The 18,174-nt window shown below is 44.8% G+C and overlaps 1 protein-coding gene across 1 annotated transcript in view; it reads left to right on the top strand.

Annotated features, from left to right (window-relative positions):
* CCDC187 (coiled-coil domain containing 187) overlaps positions 1–18,174 on the top strand; it is a 74,724-nt gene that overhangs the window by 46,943 nt on the left and 9,607 nt on the right. Inside the window, exon 27 of the mRNA XM_083161127.1 lies at positions 605–3,510. Within this exon, the coding sequence (XP_083017253.1) occupies positions 605–3,510 (2,906 nt within the window). The remainder of the gene's footprint in view (positions 1–604; positions 3,511–18,174) is intronic.

The following is an 18,174-nucleotide window of genomic DNA, read 5'->3' as shown; positions in this document are numbered from 1 at the left end:
CCCAACGGGGTGCTGGCATCGGCAAGTGCATACATACTTACCGACGACGGGGGGGCTTTGTTATATTTGTTTGTGATCTGCTCCCCCCTCTATACACGCACAGCTGGCGGAGGGAATCGATAGTTACCGAACCACGGGAGCGCACAATGGATCTTATGCAGATCCGTTCGATCCTCTGTGTGTTTTCATGGAGGACCGTTGTTGTGCGTCTGCGCATGTTCGGTTCACTGGGTGCATGCACCCTACACAGCGGGCGGAGTGCGCCGGACAGCCCCATTAGCATTTAGGAACGCCCAGCGTTTAATGGGTGTTACCATGAGCATGCTGGGTGCTCTCAGGCTAATGAGGCCGTGACAGACATGGGGGGGGGGGCAGCAGACAGTGTGTCCTTGGAGGCGTACACACTGGGCGATATAAAGAACTATATCGGTCAGAAATGCCAAAATGAGCGATATCACTGATTATATCGTAGTGTATAATCTATTCAGGTGTACCTCATGCAAAGGTATTTATAGATCATGTCCCATTGTCAGCGCTAGTAATGGTGATTGCTGTACGTCTGAGGACTAAAATGAGAAAGTAATTAAACATTTTCTATTTTTAGATCCCAATGAGCCAACATCAGATCTAGAAGTCGCAGAGGGCGTCCACTTGGTATCGGAATCCCGCAACGATCCCAGTTCCCATCGTGTATCAGCGGCAAAGGATGTGGCAACAACAACTGGCGCTCTCCACCCTTCTCTCGCAGAGTTTCAGAAAGTTTCTGCTAAACTTATTAACATCTCGGAGAGTTCTGCCTCTGACCGTGGACAAGACGATCAGGATACAGAGAGTGGAGATTCCGAGGTGTTTGACATGGAACCCCTTGATATTGGATCTGGAGACCAAGTGCATGGTGACTGGGGAACAGATTCGGTCGGGCAGGCCCATTTAAGTCATCAAGATGAGGGGAAACGGACAATAGTGTCTCAGTCTAGTACTGGAAACAAAGAGAATCACAAAGTGTTTAGTAGAAGTGAGGAAATATCTGCTGAGGCCACATCTAAGCCACCTTCCTCCCCGCTACAAACTGCGGCGGCCAAAGGTCCAGTGGATGTTGTGATGGAAGAGACAAATTGTAAAACTGCTCCTTTGGCATCAGAATCCTTCCCCACGTCTGAGGACCTGACAGAAACGGACACAGAAACATCTAGTACAAGCCGTCTGCCTGAAAGCCGGGGTGGTAATGTAGTCAGAGTTACAGACACACAGAAGCCGACATCAATGAGCGCAGAGGATGTTAGTAATGCGTCCGGAATGACTTCGCCTGACACTAAAGACCGGCACAGAGTGACGGAAACTAATGGAAAACAATCTGTTACGGGGAATGTAATCTTCCAGAGAAGTGAGACGGGGCCATCCCGCGCTGCAGCCTCCACACATTTATTTCAGATTAAAAGCTTTCCACATCGGAGTGAAGGAGAGATCGTATTCATCAGCGATGAGGTTCTGGAGCACGTTGAAGACGCCTTGTCAGAGATCTTGTCTCCGGTTGATGAAAAGCTCTCTTACGAAAGTGCAGACTTGTACTCCGGACAACAGGAGCTGAGCGAAGAGCTCCCATCACTCCCCAGAGATGGAGACTCAACTTATAGTGGTGATAGTGACATGGAAGACTTCCCAAGCCCACCTGCGGAAATGCTCTTGTCCGGGACAGAGAGCTTGCAGAGTAGTAGGGCAGATAGCCTGCTGGATGAGATCCATTTATTATATGGTAGCCTCTTAGCAGAGGACAGTCTTCACCCACCGGATGAACTAAATCCCCAGGAGGTACGCCATGATGGGCGCTCGGGAACTTCTCCCCTCGAGGCTGACCACACCAGAAATTCACCTGAAGTTATAAAACAACGTCACCCGTTCCTAACATTATCAACAGCTGACGAAGATCTTCATGATCCCCTCTATTCCTTTGAGATTGGAGATCGGGTATTGGTGAAGCTTTCAAAGCCGGGTACATTACAGTTTAAAGGGTTAACCTCCTTTAAGGAAGGTCACTGGGCAGGAGTGGCCCTTGATAAGGCAGACGGAGACCATGATGGTACATATGAAGGGGTAAAGTATTTCCAGTGCCCTAAGAACTGTGGTGTATTTGTCAGGCCCGGGCAGATCTCACATCTGTTGTTTGATGAGGAGAATCCTGATCAGATGGGAGACGATCGTTCGTTTGGCGAGGGTCCACCTCCAAGTGATTCACAATCTCCGGGGGAATCTGGAGGAGACCCAAGAAGAAGACACAGACGGGGAGACAATGATGAGGTGGAACAGGATTCACAAAGGGACACTAACCAATCCTGGTCGACGGGTTTGGAGTCATCCAGAAATGTTAATGATATAGAAGCTGCTGTTGTCAGTCAGCAGAACAGAGACATTACCACCAATTTCCCTGGTGAACGTATTGGAGAAGACCTAGATCTCAGCCAGGTGTCCCAGATAAAACACATCTATGGAGGAGATGCTAACGGGCTAATAACACCACACCCGCAAGAGGAAGAACACGTACTGTTTGTGAGGATTAGAGACCAGGTCCTTAGCAGGGAGGATGCCCACAGGTGGGAGCCTGAGGCTGATGTCCACAGGAGGGAGGCGGAGGCTGATGTCCACAGTAGGGAGGTGGAGGCTGATGTCCACAGGCTGGAGCCGGAGGCTGATGCCCACATGAGGGAGCCAGACACTGATGCCCACAGGAGGGAGCCAGACACTGATGCCCACAGAAGGGAGCCAGACACTGATGCCCACAGAAGGGGGGCTGATACCCACAGAAGGGAGCCAGACACTGATGCCCACAGATTAGAGCCGCAGGCTGATGCCCACAGGAGGGAGCAAGACTCTAATGCCCACAGATGGGAGCCAGAGGCTGGAGCCCACAGGAGGGACCTGGAGGCTGATGCCCACAGTAGGGAGGTGGAGGCTGATGCCCACAGTAGGGAGGTGAAGGCTGATTCCCACAGAAGGGAGCTGGATGCTGATGCCCACAGAAGGGAGCCAGAGACTGATGCCCACAGATTAGAGCCACAGGCTGATGCCCACAGAAGGGAGGCAGAGGCTGATACCCACAGGAGGGAGCCAGAGGCTGATACCCACAGAAGGGAACCAGACACTAATGCCCAGAGAAGGGAGCCGGAGGCTGATGCCCAGAGAAGGGAGCCGGAGGCTGATGCCCAGAGAAGGGAGCCGGAGGCTGATGCCCACAGGAGGGAGCCGGAGGCTGATGCCCACAGGAGGGAGCCGGAGGCTGATGCCCACAGGAGGGAGCCGGAGGCTGATGCCCACAGGAGGGAGCCGGAGGCTGATGCCCACAGGAGGGAGCCAGAGGCACAGGATGCAAAAATAGGTGGACACGTGGACAGTATTGCTCACGTATTAGTAACGGAGGTTATAAAGGACTGTATAAGAGAATATAAAAAGAAGAAGAGGATACAAGAAAAGGAAAATACACCATGGTCTCCTGAGATCTCCTCCAGCTCTGTACTGGTATGTACTGTGTGTCACTAGATAGAGAAATACATATACTGTACTTAATTGTAACAATTATAAGCTCTGGGGTGCACATATATAAGACCTATCCCCTGGTGTGTGCACATTCCGAATAGCCACGACTGTTATGTCACTGGGCGGTTCCATATGATGTCACTGGTGGGTAGTTGGAAGAAGTACTCTGCCGCGGGTGTTATGTCAGTGGACATGTCCGTGTGATGTCACTGTTGGGTGGGAGGTAGAAGCATTCTACCACAGGTGTTATGTCACTGTGCGTGTCCATGTGATGTCACTGGTGGGTGGGAGGAAGAAGTAGTCTGCCGCGGGTGTTATGTCAGTGGACATGTCCGTGTGATGTCACTGTTGGGTGGGAGGTAGAAGCATTCTACCACAGGTGTTATGTCACTGTGCATGTCCATGTGATGTCACTGGTGGGTGGGAGGAAGAAGTACTTAGCTATGGTTGTTATGTTTGTCGTCTCTGTGATCTTACTGGCGGGGGGGGGACAATCAGACAATCAGCCACGGGTGGTATGTCAATCGGCATGTCCACGTGATGTCACGGGTGAGGGGGAGGAAGAAGCACTCAGCCACGGGTGTTATGTCACTGTGCGTGTCCGCGTGGTTCTCATTGGCGAGTGGGAGGAAGAAGCAAGGGTGTTATGTCATTTGGCATGTCCATGTGATGTCACAGGTGGGGGAGGGGAGAAGCAATCCACAATGGGTGTTATGGCATGGACAGAGGCATTATGCTTTGTGGGAGCACAGATATTACAGGAGTACCTGCAGACAGGGAGGGGCATATAAGGAACTAGGCCCTTTTAGGCGATGACCCAGGTATATAATCCGTCATATAAACTTCACAATTTAGTCAAGTGACACAGGTGGGTGGAGCGTCACTACAAAAGGTCATAACTGTGGAGGTGGCCTCCTGGCAGCTCCATGTAAAGAACATTTGGCACCAAATAAATGAAATAAGCTCATTGCTGACATTGGCAGGGTTAGAGCAATTATTTGCATAGAAGAGTGTGTTCTCCGCTTGGCACTTTGTGTACCCGCAGTAGCCTTGGTTGTGGGCACTGAGGATTGGCCAGGCTGCACACGTTACATAAGCTGCTGTTTGATGAAAGTACCAGGTGTGCCCACACACAGAGACACTTAGTACCCGCTTCACAACATGAGCGCACACATCATATTTACCCCCTGTGCCCGCTACGGCTGCTCTCAGGTTCCCAGGCTCACACTAATTGGTCAATGTTCAATCCCCCCCCCCCCACACCCCCCACATTGTCCTGGGGGTGCAGCTCTTCTGTAGAAGTGGTAATCGCAGCCTTCCAACAGCTGCATCAGTGCCAAGGTGATGGGCAGGGTTATCTGCAGACTACATTGGAAGAATGTGGCGGCACCTCTACCTCACCAAATGTATGACCCCCTATTTCCACCAAACAGTTACATACACTTGATGACAAATGGTACACCGGCTCCGACCCACAGACTATATCTCTCCCGTACATTATAATACACATTCTAGTATTACAGATACAATACCAGCTATTATTAATCTGTGCCCGGCAATCACAGGCAGCCGAGGGGAGCTCAGACTCATGCCCAGGGGCTGAGAGACTGCAGGCTGATTGTACTCGGGCCCATTATGGACAGGTGCCCAGGAGAGAAGCTGGCAGATAATGGAGGCAGTCAATATAATTGGTCACACTTGTTCCTCTCCAGCTAAGAAAACATTACTATGACATCACTAGTATCAGCCAGGTAGGAAATACAGAGATGCATTGTACCATTGTAGACAAGCTGTGAAGCTGCTGTGCTTAGTATTGCCGGGAGTATTACATTGCTGTGATGTATAACATACTACATTGGGTGTAGTAGAGGAGTATTGCTGTGATGTATAGCATACTAAATTGAGGTGTAGCGGACAAGTATTGCATTGCTGGGATGTATAACATACTATATTGAGGTGTAGCGGAGGAGTATTGCATTACTGTGATGTATAAAATACTACATTGAGGTGTAGCGGAGGAGTATTGCATTACTATGATGTATAACATACTACATTGAGGTGTAGTGGAGGAGTGTTACATTGCTGTGATGTATAGCATACTACATTGAGGTGTAGCGGAGGAGTATTGCATTACTGTGATGTATAACATACTACATTGAGGTGTAGCGGAGGAGTATTGCATTACTGTGATGTATAACATACTACATTGAGGTGTAGCGGAGGAGTATTGCATTGCTATGATGTATAAAATACTACATTTGGTGTAGCGGAGGAGTATTGCATTACTGTGATGTATAACATACTACATTGGGTGTAAGAGGAGTATTGCATTACTGTGATGTATAACATACTACATTGAGGTGTAGCGGAGGAGTATTGCATTACTGTGATGTATAAAATACTACATTGGGGTGTAGCGGAGGAGTATTGCATTACTGTGATGTATAAAATACTACATTGGGGTGTAGCGGAGGAGTATTGCATTACTATGATGTATAACACTACATTGAGGTGTAGTGGAGGAGTATTGCATTGCTGTGATGTATAACATACTACATTTGGTGTAGCGGAGGAGTATTGCATTACTATGATGTATAACATACTACATTGAGGTGTAGCGGAGGAGTATTACATTACTGTGATGTATAACCTACCACATTGAGGTGTAGCGGAGGAGTATTGCATTACTGTGATGTATAACCTACTACATTTGGTGTAGCGGAGGAGTATTGCATTGCTGTGATGTATACCATACTACATTGAGGTGTAGCGGAGGAGTATTGCATTACTGTGATGTATGACCTACTACATTGAGGTACATTGCATTACTGTGATGTATAACATACTACATTTGGTGTAGCGGAGGAGTATTGCATTACTATGATGTATAACATACTACATTGAGGTGTAGCGGAGGAGTATTGCATTGCTGTGATGTATAACCTACTACATTTGGTGTAGCGGAGGAGTATTGCATTGCTGTGATGTATAACATACTACTTTGAGGTGTAGCGGTGGAGTATTGCATTACTGTGATGTATAACATACTACATTGGTGTATAGCCGAGGAAGTGATTCGTGTTTGGCGGCAGACAAATACAGACGAGCATGAAGCCTTCAGGAATCAGTCAGATCCGTGCGATGCTTCTCTGTGTAAAAATTTGAGAAATAAATAAAACATTTAAAAAAAAAAACAGGTGGGGTGTACCCCACGAGCATAACCAGCCCCGGGCTCTTTGAGCAGGTCCTGGTTTCCCATATTTCAGGGGAAAATTAAAAATTAAAGAAACCAGCATCAGGCTCTTAGACCGGTCCTGGTTACAAAAATACAGGGGACAAAAAAAATTGGAGTCCCCCGTATTTTTATAACCAGTGCCGGGCTCCAACAGGAATCTTTTTATGTATGTTCACCCGGTCAAAACATTGACACCCTGGCTAGTAAGCCCTTGCTGGGTCCCTGAGGGAGCAGGGACACCCCAATTAAAGGGTTTCCCTTCATGGCACCACCAGCCCTGGTTGAACCTCGGGGCTGTCCCCGGTGCCTCTGGACGGTGGGCGCCAGGCAGATGGTAAATAAAGGGTTAAAATGGTATAAAAATAAGATATTGTGTATCCCATACACAACCCAACAGGCATTAATGGGCCCGCTGGGACTTGTAGTCCCACTACAGAACCAATACTGAAAGAACTGACCCACACACAAATAAAGTACAACTTTATTACACACCCCATATATATATATATATATATATATATATATATATATATATATATAAAAAATCCAAAAGGAAGCAGCACTCAGGAGGCAGTTTCAAATATACAAATCTGTATTAAAGCAACAAGCTTTCGGGGTGTGACCCCCTTCGTCAGGTACATACAGCAAATAACAGGCAGTGAACTTACCCCTAATATACCCCAGGCCAGGTCTGACTCACCCACGTAAACTGCCGCCGGCGCGAAGCGCTGAAACAGGAAATCAGTCCTGTGGTGTCCGGTCTGTGCGTTGCTATGCAACCAAAAAGCTTGCGTCTCACCTCAATGAGGAAGTGCGCGCTTCACATATACCAGTGGAGCGCACACATAGCATGAAGCCGGGAACCGAGTGAAGAGGACAGGTTGCTGAGCAACCATAAACACAATCCTCATGGTGCTGTCGCCGGGCGCTGTATGCACAGTGGCAGCAATAGGCGGGGAGCCAGACCTGTAATACAAAAAGACACCATGAGTGTTAATAGGAAATGAAAAAAAAGAAGAAAGAAGAAAACACTGTAAAGAAATAGATAAACATGTTACATAGGAAAAATATATCATAAAAGAGAAAAAAAAGGGACAAAAATCACATAATGGCATTCCAGTTGATCTTATCATTAAGACCAAGTGGATGAGTTACGTTCAGTTTCAGAATCCATTTGGATTCAAGTCTAAGGAGCTGTCTGGCACGATCACCTCTCCTCAGTGACTCAGGGATGTGGTCTATAATGAAATACTTTAAGGAGGTCAGGGGATGACAAAGATTCTTAAAGTGGCGGGCCACTGGTTGGTCGATGGTTTTACCCTGCAGTGACCGATCAATAGCAGATCTATGCTGGCCCATTCTGACCCTAAACTGGCAGGTGGTTTGGCCCACGTAATAGAGCCCACACGGGCACACAATAATATAAACAACATGGGATGTGCGACATGAAACTACATGACGTATTGAGAAGATTTTATCTGTATGTGGATGTTTAAAATCCTTACAGGATACCATGAATTGACATGTCACGCAGTTCAGGCAGCTGTAACAACCTGCTGCTTTAAAGGTGGTATTGGGTGCTCGAGGAATGCCCATGCCAGTAATTTCTGTTTTGACCAGCCTGTCACGTAAATTAGGGCCCCGTTTGAAGGCTGCCATGGGGCGTGATGTACGAAATCCTGGCAGATCTAAATCAGATCTTACAATGGGCCATAAGGATTTGGTGGCATAGCTTAAGACAGGACTGGCAGTGGAGAAAGTGGTGGTCCACGGTATCACATCAGTGAGAGGACGTGTTTTAGGCTCTAACAGTTTTGAGCGTGGCATGGACATGACTTTGTTTTTTTGGGCAAGAAGAAGGGCTGGGTCATAGCCTCTGACAAGGTATTTATTGATAAGTAGGTCCAACCTATCAGACAACAATGAATGATCACTGACAAGGCGGGCTACCCGTATCATCTGAGAGAGCGGGAGTCCACGTTTGAGGGCCGGGGGATGGTGACTATTGGCCATCAGGAAAGTATTCCTCGCTACATCTTTAGAAAAAATGTCAGTGATGATGTGATTGTCCTGGATGGACACTGCCACATCAAGAAAATGAGCCAGCGTGGTGCTACATTCGTAAGTGTAGCGAATGGGTGACTCCAGTGAATTAACCAACCTCATCAACTCATCGAATTCCTCCTGCACACCCGTCCACATGATGAAAATATCATCAATGTAACGGGTGTACAGGAGTAAATTCTTGCTGACCTCAGGCCTCTTGAGAAACACCTCCTCCTCTTGACCAAACATAAAAATGTTGGCGTAAGACGGCGCCACAGCAGATCCCATGGCGCAGCCACGTTTTTGTAAGAAAAATTGGCCATCAAAGAGGAAGTAGTTTCTCTCAAGGGTCAGGGACAGAAGCTGTAAGAAAAGGTCATGCTGAAACAATTTAGGGTCAAGAAAATCAAAAAGAAATGATCTCATAGCCTGGAGACCCCCATCATGAGGGATGGAGGTGTACAGGCTATTGACATCAAGACAACACATAATGGTGTTATCAGGGACAACATCAATGCAGGCAAGAAGATTAAGAAAACTGGTGGTGTCTTTTAAAAAAGATTTTTTGCGTAGCAAGAGGGGCTGTAATAGGTGATCCAACAATTTAGCCACAGGTTGGTAAAGTGAGTCTTTTGCCGCGATGATGGGGCGGCCAGGTGGATGGACTGGGTCTTTGTGCAATTTCGGCAAAATGTACAACAAAGGCACTGAGGGGAATTCCTTAAACATTTGTTTGCAGACTTTGGCGGAAAGGATCCCATTGTTGACAGCAGTGGTCAAAATGGTGGAAAGTTCTCGTTGGTAACGGATAGTAGGATCATTCTGCAATTTTTCATAGACTGCCGCATCACCCAATTGCCGATACACCTCAGTTCTATAGTCATTTATATCCAGGATGACTATAGCACCCCCTTTATCCGCAGGGCGGATTAAAATGTCCTCATACTCAGACAACTGTTTAAGGGCTCGAGACTCCTCAAATGAGAGATTTTTTCGTACTTGTCCCGGAGCAGCCATAAATCTGATTACTGACTGATCCAACAAACGTCCAAAGGTCTTCAGTGACGCGTTGGATAAGGGGGGATCAAAGGTAGATCTGGATAAAGTATTGGCAAATACTGATACAGGATCAAGGGGGGCAGCAGATGTCGAGTGTTGAAAGAATTCCTTCAGTCGTAATTTCCGCATAAAGCGGTGTTGGTCACACTTCCAGCTAAAATCATCGAATGAGTTGGTCGGCACGAATGACAAGCCCCTATTAAGAACACCAATCTCTGTGGGTGTCAAGGTCCTTTTAGATAAATTGTAGATCAGGGTTTCTTGTTGACCGGAATGCGTGGTGGATTGCGTCTCACTTCTTTTGTTTTGTCCACCCCTGCGGGTGGCCGGCCTTTTGTGGCGGGTTTGGTAGCCGCCAGGCCCTGAGCTAAAGGGACCTGTTGTGACCCAGAAGCTTCATCAGATTCGGAAAACTGGAAATCGCTATCACTGATTGCAGTTGATCCAGATGCTTTATCGTTGGGGCGTTTCCCTCGATTCTGCCAAGGTCTGCGACGGCGGCCTCGATTATCAGAGCGTTTAGAGGCAGGATCGCCTGATAGCCAAGAATAGACACGATTTGTCTCGTAGTCAGTGTCTACAATGCATTTCTTTTCTCGCTTGAATTTAAGTAATTCTTTTTTATAAGCATTGCATTGTTCATCCAATTTATCTTTCCAACTTGTGTTGGCAGGATCATCAAAAGTAGCCGCATGTTGGGAATAGAAGGCATTAATCTTCTCTTTAGTGGCCTGGAGTTCATGGCCCGCCTCCTCCACAACAAGCACCATTAAGTCCAGTGCACAGTGATTTAATATGCCAACCCATTTGCGGACAAATTCTGGATTTTGGCGTCCAATAGTCGGGGAGTTATGGACTCTAAACCCCCGGGGGATATGTCTGGCACGGTAATAGTCGGATAAAGTTGTTCCGTGAAGCAAGAAATCAATTCTTCTGCGATGGAGTTTGAACAGGTGGCGATGTAATTCATCGATGTTAGGGGTGTTGTCCTCATCATCGGCATCAGCATCGGCATCGGTGTTAAATAAAATGTCCGTAATCTCAGCCTCTGTATATGTAAAGGTAGATCCCACAGGCACAGAGACATTAAGGCAACCGGGTGCATCCTGTGAAACTGGGACATCAGTGGAGTCCATCATGTGATAAAAAAACGAAAAACAGTGCTCCCCAGATGGGATAAGGAGAGACAAGATACTGTGTTGAGGGTAATAAATACAACAGTCCAATAGAAAAAACAATCGATGGTGCCTTGTAACAATAGTTGACAGCGATGAATCGGTGACAACAAATTTAGAAATCCAAATCGACCGGCACTCCTTAATAGATCTCCTTGATAATGGGCCCCGGTGCCTGGATAATAACTTATGCAAAAATCCAAAAGGAAGCAGCACTCAGGAGGCAGTTTCAAATATACAAATCTGTATTAAAGCAACAAGCTTTCGGGGTGTGACCCCCTTCGTCAGGTACATACAGCAAATAACAGGCAGTGAACTTACCCCTAATATACCCCAGGCCAGGTCTGACTCACCCACGTAAACTGCCGCCGGCGCGAAGCGCTGAAACAGGAAATCAGTCCTGTGGTGTCCGGTCTGTGCGTTGCTATGCAACCAAAAAGCTTGCGTCTCACCTCAATGAGGAAGTGCGCGCTTCACATATACCAGTGGAGCGCACACATAGCATGAAGCCGGGAACCGAGTGAAGAGGACAGGTTGCTGAGCAACCATAAACACAATCCTCATGGTGCTGTCGCCGGGCGCTGTATGCACAGTGGCAGCAATAGGCGGGGAGCCAGACCTGTAATACAAAAAGACACCATGAGTGTTAATAGGAAATGATATATATATATAAAGAAAGGATAGTGGCCCCAATAATGCGCTTAGGAGAGCAGCACCTATATAGTACCCTGCTGTCAGTGAAGGTACGGGTGGGAAGAAATAGAAAAAAGAAATAGGGGTGCGCTTAATGTACCACTTAGTGGCTATGCATACAATGAATAAAAACCGTATTTTTCATAAAAGCAGAACAGCATTTATTAAAGGTTCATCCAGCAGTAAAAGATTCTTTTCATTTGTTCAGAGTTTTTCAGACATGTGCCACATAAACTGTAAATCCGCGGCCCAACGCGTTTCGTCCCTTAGGACTTCATCAGGGGCAGTGAATCAATCGAAATGAATGTGGTCTTCTTTGACCAAAAAGCAGGATTTGCACAGATCAATAGACAAATAGCAATGTGGGTTTCTTCAGATTCTAGCGAGTGTGTTTATAACCCTTTAGGGTGGAAAGGTGGACTTCAACACCAACAATGGAATCACATATACAAAAAAAATTTTGGGGGTATCCCTCCGTTCACAAAAGGATGCAATTTCCTTTAGGGTGGAAAGATGGACTTCAACACCAATACAAAAAATGGGGTATCCCTCCGTTCACAAATAAATGCAATTTCTAAAGACGTGTAGACCACGTATCACAGGGTCTCCAGGAGTCTATGTGCAAATGGCTGGATATGGCACCTAGAAATCGTGTCAACCGAGTATCACGGAGTCTCCAGGAGCCTGTGACACAGGCTCCTGGAGACTCCGTGATACTCGGTTGACACGCTTTCTAGGTGCCATAAGAAACCCACATTGCTATTTGTCTATTGATCTGTGCAAATCCTGCTTTTTGGTCAAAGAAGACCACATTCATTCCGATTGATTCACTGCCCCTGATGAAGTCCTAAGGGACGAAATGCGTTGGGCCGCGGATTTACAGTTTATGTGGCACATGTCTGAAAAACTCTGAACAAATGAAAAGAATCTTTTACTGCTGGATGAACCTTTAATAAATGCTGTTCTGCTTTTATGAAAAATACGGTTTTTATTCATTGTATGCATAGCCACTAAGTGGTACATTAAGCGCACCCCTATTTCTTTTTTCTATATATATATATATATATATATATATATATATATATATATATATATATATATATATATATATATATACATACATACTTACATATGTTGATCCCATAGCTTCGGTCCACTTGTCTACTAGAAAATCCAAATGGGTACAGTACCTGTAAAAAAAAATTATACTTTTCATCTCTCTCTTTGGTCCAAGTAGGCATCCAAGGGTTAAAAGTAAAACAAATCGGCAAAACTTGATACCAAGCGGACTAAGGAGCTGCAAGTGCGCCTCCTCCCTGAAAATGAGGGAATCCCCTGTGACATCATTCACTGGGATTCCCTCAGCTGTGCCCAGCTCCATTGACATGCATATTAATGAATTTAACATGTGCGTCTATGACCGGTAGCCCACCATAGACTCCTATGTTACGCTAACATAGGCGTCTATAATGGGAAACGGCAACAGACTCACATGTCAATTGTTACAAAGCCACTGGTGCAAACCCACACGTTTCGATCCAGTGATGCTCTTTGTTCATGGACCCACTGGATGATTGGGTTTGAATATCACCTTAATTGCATAATTGATTCCAGCTTATTCTCATATCCCATATTAGAATGCATGATGAATAATGGGCTTCTAGCTAAATGGGTAGCGTTTAAATTATACAGAGTCCCGGTATGTGATTGTCTTCATTTTCATTCCTTCCGGTCACGTGTTTTAGTTGACTTCCGGTATCGCCGGAAACACATTGTTAAATGTCCTGTATTGAAATAAGCATTCCCATATACCACAATGGGTTATGCCTAAAATATGCCTGAGTCCCAGGCTGTATTACGATTACGGCAGCGTCCGTTCCGGTTTGGTGTTGACGTATGTCCCTTCTGACCGGAAACCAGTTGCCTCTTCAGTTCCGCGGGGTCGGGCTGTATCCGCCGGAAGTAGTTTTCCCGTTTACTTCCTATCTCCGGATCCCACTAAGGACACTGATGTGTGCAACCCTTTATTAGCGTCTCCCACAACGTGTTATTGTCTTAAAGGTTCCATTCTAATATTTGTATGTCTGTTTCCTATCAATAGCAATGGACCAGAGCAGCATGAGTGAATATATGGTCGATTTGAAAAATAAACTGGGGAGATCATTAATAATTTAGGGGAAAGACACAAATGAATCTATTCATATGTGCATATCCTATCAATAGATACGGACTCAAATGGCAGCATCAGTGAATATATCATAAATATAAAAATATATAAATTCATCAGTGATTTAAAACGGGGAGAAACAGAGAATGAAACAGAAACTTAATAAACTTGATGTAAAATAAATATTTAAGTTTAAATGTTTAAAAAGCAAGTAAATATTAAGTACAAACATCTTATAATATATATTTATTTTCAACGTCTGGTGGGAACTGGCGACAATGGAGAAATGTATTTTCAATAAGTTAATACCCAAGGGCCTTAAAATAGAGAAACGAGCCTGACTTATTAACACCTCTTAAGAAATTAGGATGAATTGGGAACATATCCTTAATGATTGGTCATTCTCCCTAAAGAACATCATAAAAGAAAGAATGAAAGAGCTTAAGGAACTAGAAGAAAAAATGAATAGCAACAATAAACTTATCTTCCCTTTCAGTAACATGCCAGACTACGAAGAATTGGAAGAACAAATAGAAACAAAACTCATCAAAACTGTAAAAAATCTTAAGGAGAAAAAAAAAGAAAAAAAAGAAATTCCTCCGGTACAAAAAAATCTATGGAGGTGGAAGAGCATCCTTCGGATCATCGATCACCACCGACCATTCCACCATGATGGAAACATAAGGAAATGCATTATGGGACACAAAAAAAGATCCCAGATGACTTATCCTTCAATATCCACCCCACCACTTACAAGGAATTTTAGAGAAAGAAACGAGAGACACCAAGGGGCACAACAAAGATTCCAACAGAAACCACAGTACTATAAGAACAACAAGTGAAGGTGAAGATCATGACCGCCAATATAGAACTCCCCCAGAATGGAGAAGATGAAAATTCCACAATGGACCACCATGTAGATTTGATGATCCTTGGAGAGCGTATGAGAGACATGATATACAGATGACCCAACAGATTTCAACCATTACAAGATTTTTAGATCGAAACACCAGGACAGAATTTTTTAGAGAGGGGAAGATTTTACGAACAGAATAAGATAAACATCTACAGACGGAGTGGAAAAGAGGAGGGAAACCCAACAAAAAAAATACTAAAATAGAAAAAGGTGAAGTTTAATACTCCCAACATCAAGGTGACCACATACTCAACGAACATGAGAGATCAGTCCTTGAAAAACACCTCAAATATGCCCCTATAAGGAAGATAACTGAATTTGAGTTATATGCAGATGTTCAAAAATATATAAGGGAATTGACTGTGAAAAAAATTATCCAAGGATAAAGGGCCAACTTTGGTGTTCAGACCAACATCAACCTTTTATCCTGCCCATCTGAAAGGAAATAACTTTGACACATTTGCTGCATAGATTATGGAAGATTTGAATGACATCAGATCAAAATCCAATTCAATTTGAACTATAAGGAATGAGAATTGCGCTTGGAACCCAGGAGAACAATGACAAAGTGGTAATTAAACCTGCAAAGAGGGTGGTGTGGTCCTTATGGATGCAGATAATTACAAGGAGCTCCTTAGACGACTTGAAGACCCAGCCACCTAAAAAAAAAAACTAAAAAAAAGTATCCGATAATGTCATACAAAAAGGATCTGGAAGCATTAGTTATGAAATATGAAAATGTCCTTAACAAAAACAATGTCCTTAACAAAAAATGAATTGAAATTTCTCATTCTAGAAACTCCACAGATACCAGCTATATAAACATATATGTATATAGCTGGTATAGCCCTGTTCCAGCCACATAACACCCACTCTGTACTACCTTCACTGGCTGCCTATAAGATGGCGAATAATTTTCAAGATTGGTTTACTGACTTTCAAAGCTCTACATGACCAGGGCCCAAGGTACCTGCAGCAGCTTCTGATCCCTTATTGTCCCACTTGATTACTGCGATCGGTTGATGAAGGACTACTAACAGAACCCAGAATTACCCTGAACTAACATAGGGGTTGAGCTTTCAGGGCTGTGGCTCCAACTCTATGGAACTCACTTCCCCGCTCAGTTCGAGAAGCTTCCACTCTGGAAACATTCAAAAATAGAATCAAGACTTTCCTGTTCACCCAAGCATTTCACTAGTGTCCCTAAGTTGTTAAGTTGGTTTTGTATTTTGTGCTGTAAAAGGCTAATGCAAGCACTTTGAGTCCTAATAGGAGACAAGTGCTATATAAATAACATAATATATATATATATATATATATATATATATATATATATATATATATATATATATATATATATACCATGGGAAGAAGGCGGCACTCTCACAGGCTTGATTCAAGATTTAAAAGTCCTTTATTGCAGCGGTCCTACGCCGTTACGGAGTTACCTCCATCATCAGGGACACAATAGCATGCACAGAATTCAAACAATAAATACAGAAAAGCAAACATTTACCCCACCCCCCATGTCACCACCGATTGGCCACACACTCACCCTCCCCCGTCAGCATCCCGCCGCACACCTGTCAGCCCTTGTCGCGATCAGCCCGCAGTAACACACCGGGCGGGGAGCACGTCACTCTCACTGACCTGCTCTTCCGCACCACGTGATCGGACGGGCTGCATCGCGCCATTGGACAATCCACGTGCGCGTCATCAACACTAGACGGAGAATGGACGGGCGCAGAGCGTGACCCAATCGGTCGCTATGGAAACAATAAACAAACATAAACAAACAGAGTAAAATAACGATCTGCAGCGATCTCCAATATAAAAAGCATAAAAACTGGTACTAACATTTGCACAGCGGTATATTCAATATAAAGACATCCTTACATTTATAGGATTCAGCATGTTATGCAGATATTTGCGTATAATTTATAATATGAAACATAAGCCAGCATAATGGAAGGGCATTAATTGAACAACATGACTATAATGATTCTATATATTACTCAAATGTTACAAATACAAGTATACAGTACAGCGAGGTGGAACCTAAATGAAACACTGGAGCCCCAGAGTCTCATTCAGACCACCAGGGGACATTGTCCCCAGAGAGAAAATCCAACGACTCTCTCTCTGGAGAAGAACTTTATTCCTATTCCCCCCTCTGATGGACAGGGGCACGTGATCAATGATCATAGTGCGTATAGAGGCCACACTGTGTTTAAATAATAAACAGTGGCGAGCCACAGGTTGGTCACTATGTCCACTGGAGGTTCGACCCACCTTCAATTAATCCCTCGGTGAGGACTTTTACCAGGATGATGGACCAGCTGGGTGCGGTGGAGTCGGTCCGCACACATACCAGGTATAATTTGTCCATGCCACAACAACTGGCTTTAAATAATTTGGCTAAAAGGAGGGATATAATTGTGCGTAATGCAGACAAGGGGGGTGCTGTAATTGTTCAGGACTTCCAGGACTATAAGTCTGAGTGCCTCAGACAATTGGGTGATACCAAGACTTACAAGCTTCTTGCCAAAAATCCTACTGTTGTATTTAAACAGGAGTTAGATTTAATTCTGAATACTGCTGTTAGAGATGGGTACCTTGATGTGGAATTTAAACAAGCTCTGTCGGTTGAGTACCCTGTGGTACCCTTGTTTTACACCCTGCCGAAGGTGCACAAGGACCCTCTGCATCCTCCAGGACGACCTATTATTTCGTCCAGGGGGTCCTTGATGCACCCGGTAGCTGTGTATCTGGATACAATTTTGAATCCTTGTGTCCAGAGGTTAAAATCTTATTTAAGAGATACGACTGCCCTTTTATCGATCCTCGATAATCTTTCAGGATTAAATGTACTGGAAAATGAATGTATCATGTGTACGGCGGACGTTACCAGCCTCTACACCTGTATCCCCCATGATGCAGGTGTGGAGGCGGTGCGGTCGCTGATTTCTAGTGATACAGAATACATGGGTCCCCCCATTGAGTTTTTCATGATTTTGTTGACTTTTGTATTAACAAGGAATTATTTCCTCTTTGAAGGTAAATTTTATCTACAGGTGGCAGGCTGTGCCATGGGGTCAGCAGTGGCCCCGGCATATGCCAATGCCTTTATGCATCACGTTGAACAGAACATGTTTTTTAGGGATGGCATTTTGAGATCTGAAGTGTTGTTGTACAAACGTTACATTGACGATCTCTTGATTTTTTGGAATCAAGACAAAGAAAGTTTGGAGCAGGTGTTTGTGGACCACGCCCACAGTGGCAGTGTGGTCGGGTTCACTTATACCATGAATACTGATAATGTACAATTTCTGGACGTCGCAATATCGAAGAGGGA

This window comes from Crinia signifera, chromosome 9 (assembly GCF_055691185.1).
Source record: "Crinia signifera chromosome 9, ASM5569118v1, whole genome shotgun sequence".
Taxonomy (NCBI): domain Eukaryota; kingdom Metazoa; phylum Chordata; class Amphibia; order Anura; family Myobatrachidae; genus Crinia; species Crinia signifera.
Note: the sequence above shows the minus strand (reverse complement) of the source record. Positions and strands in the feature narration are given on the sequence as shown.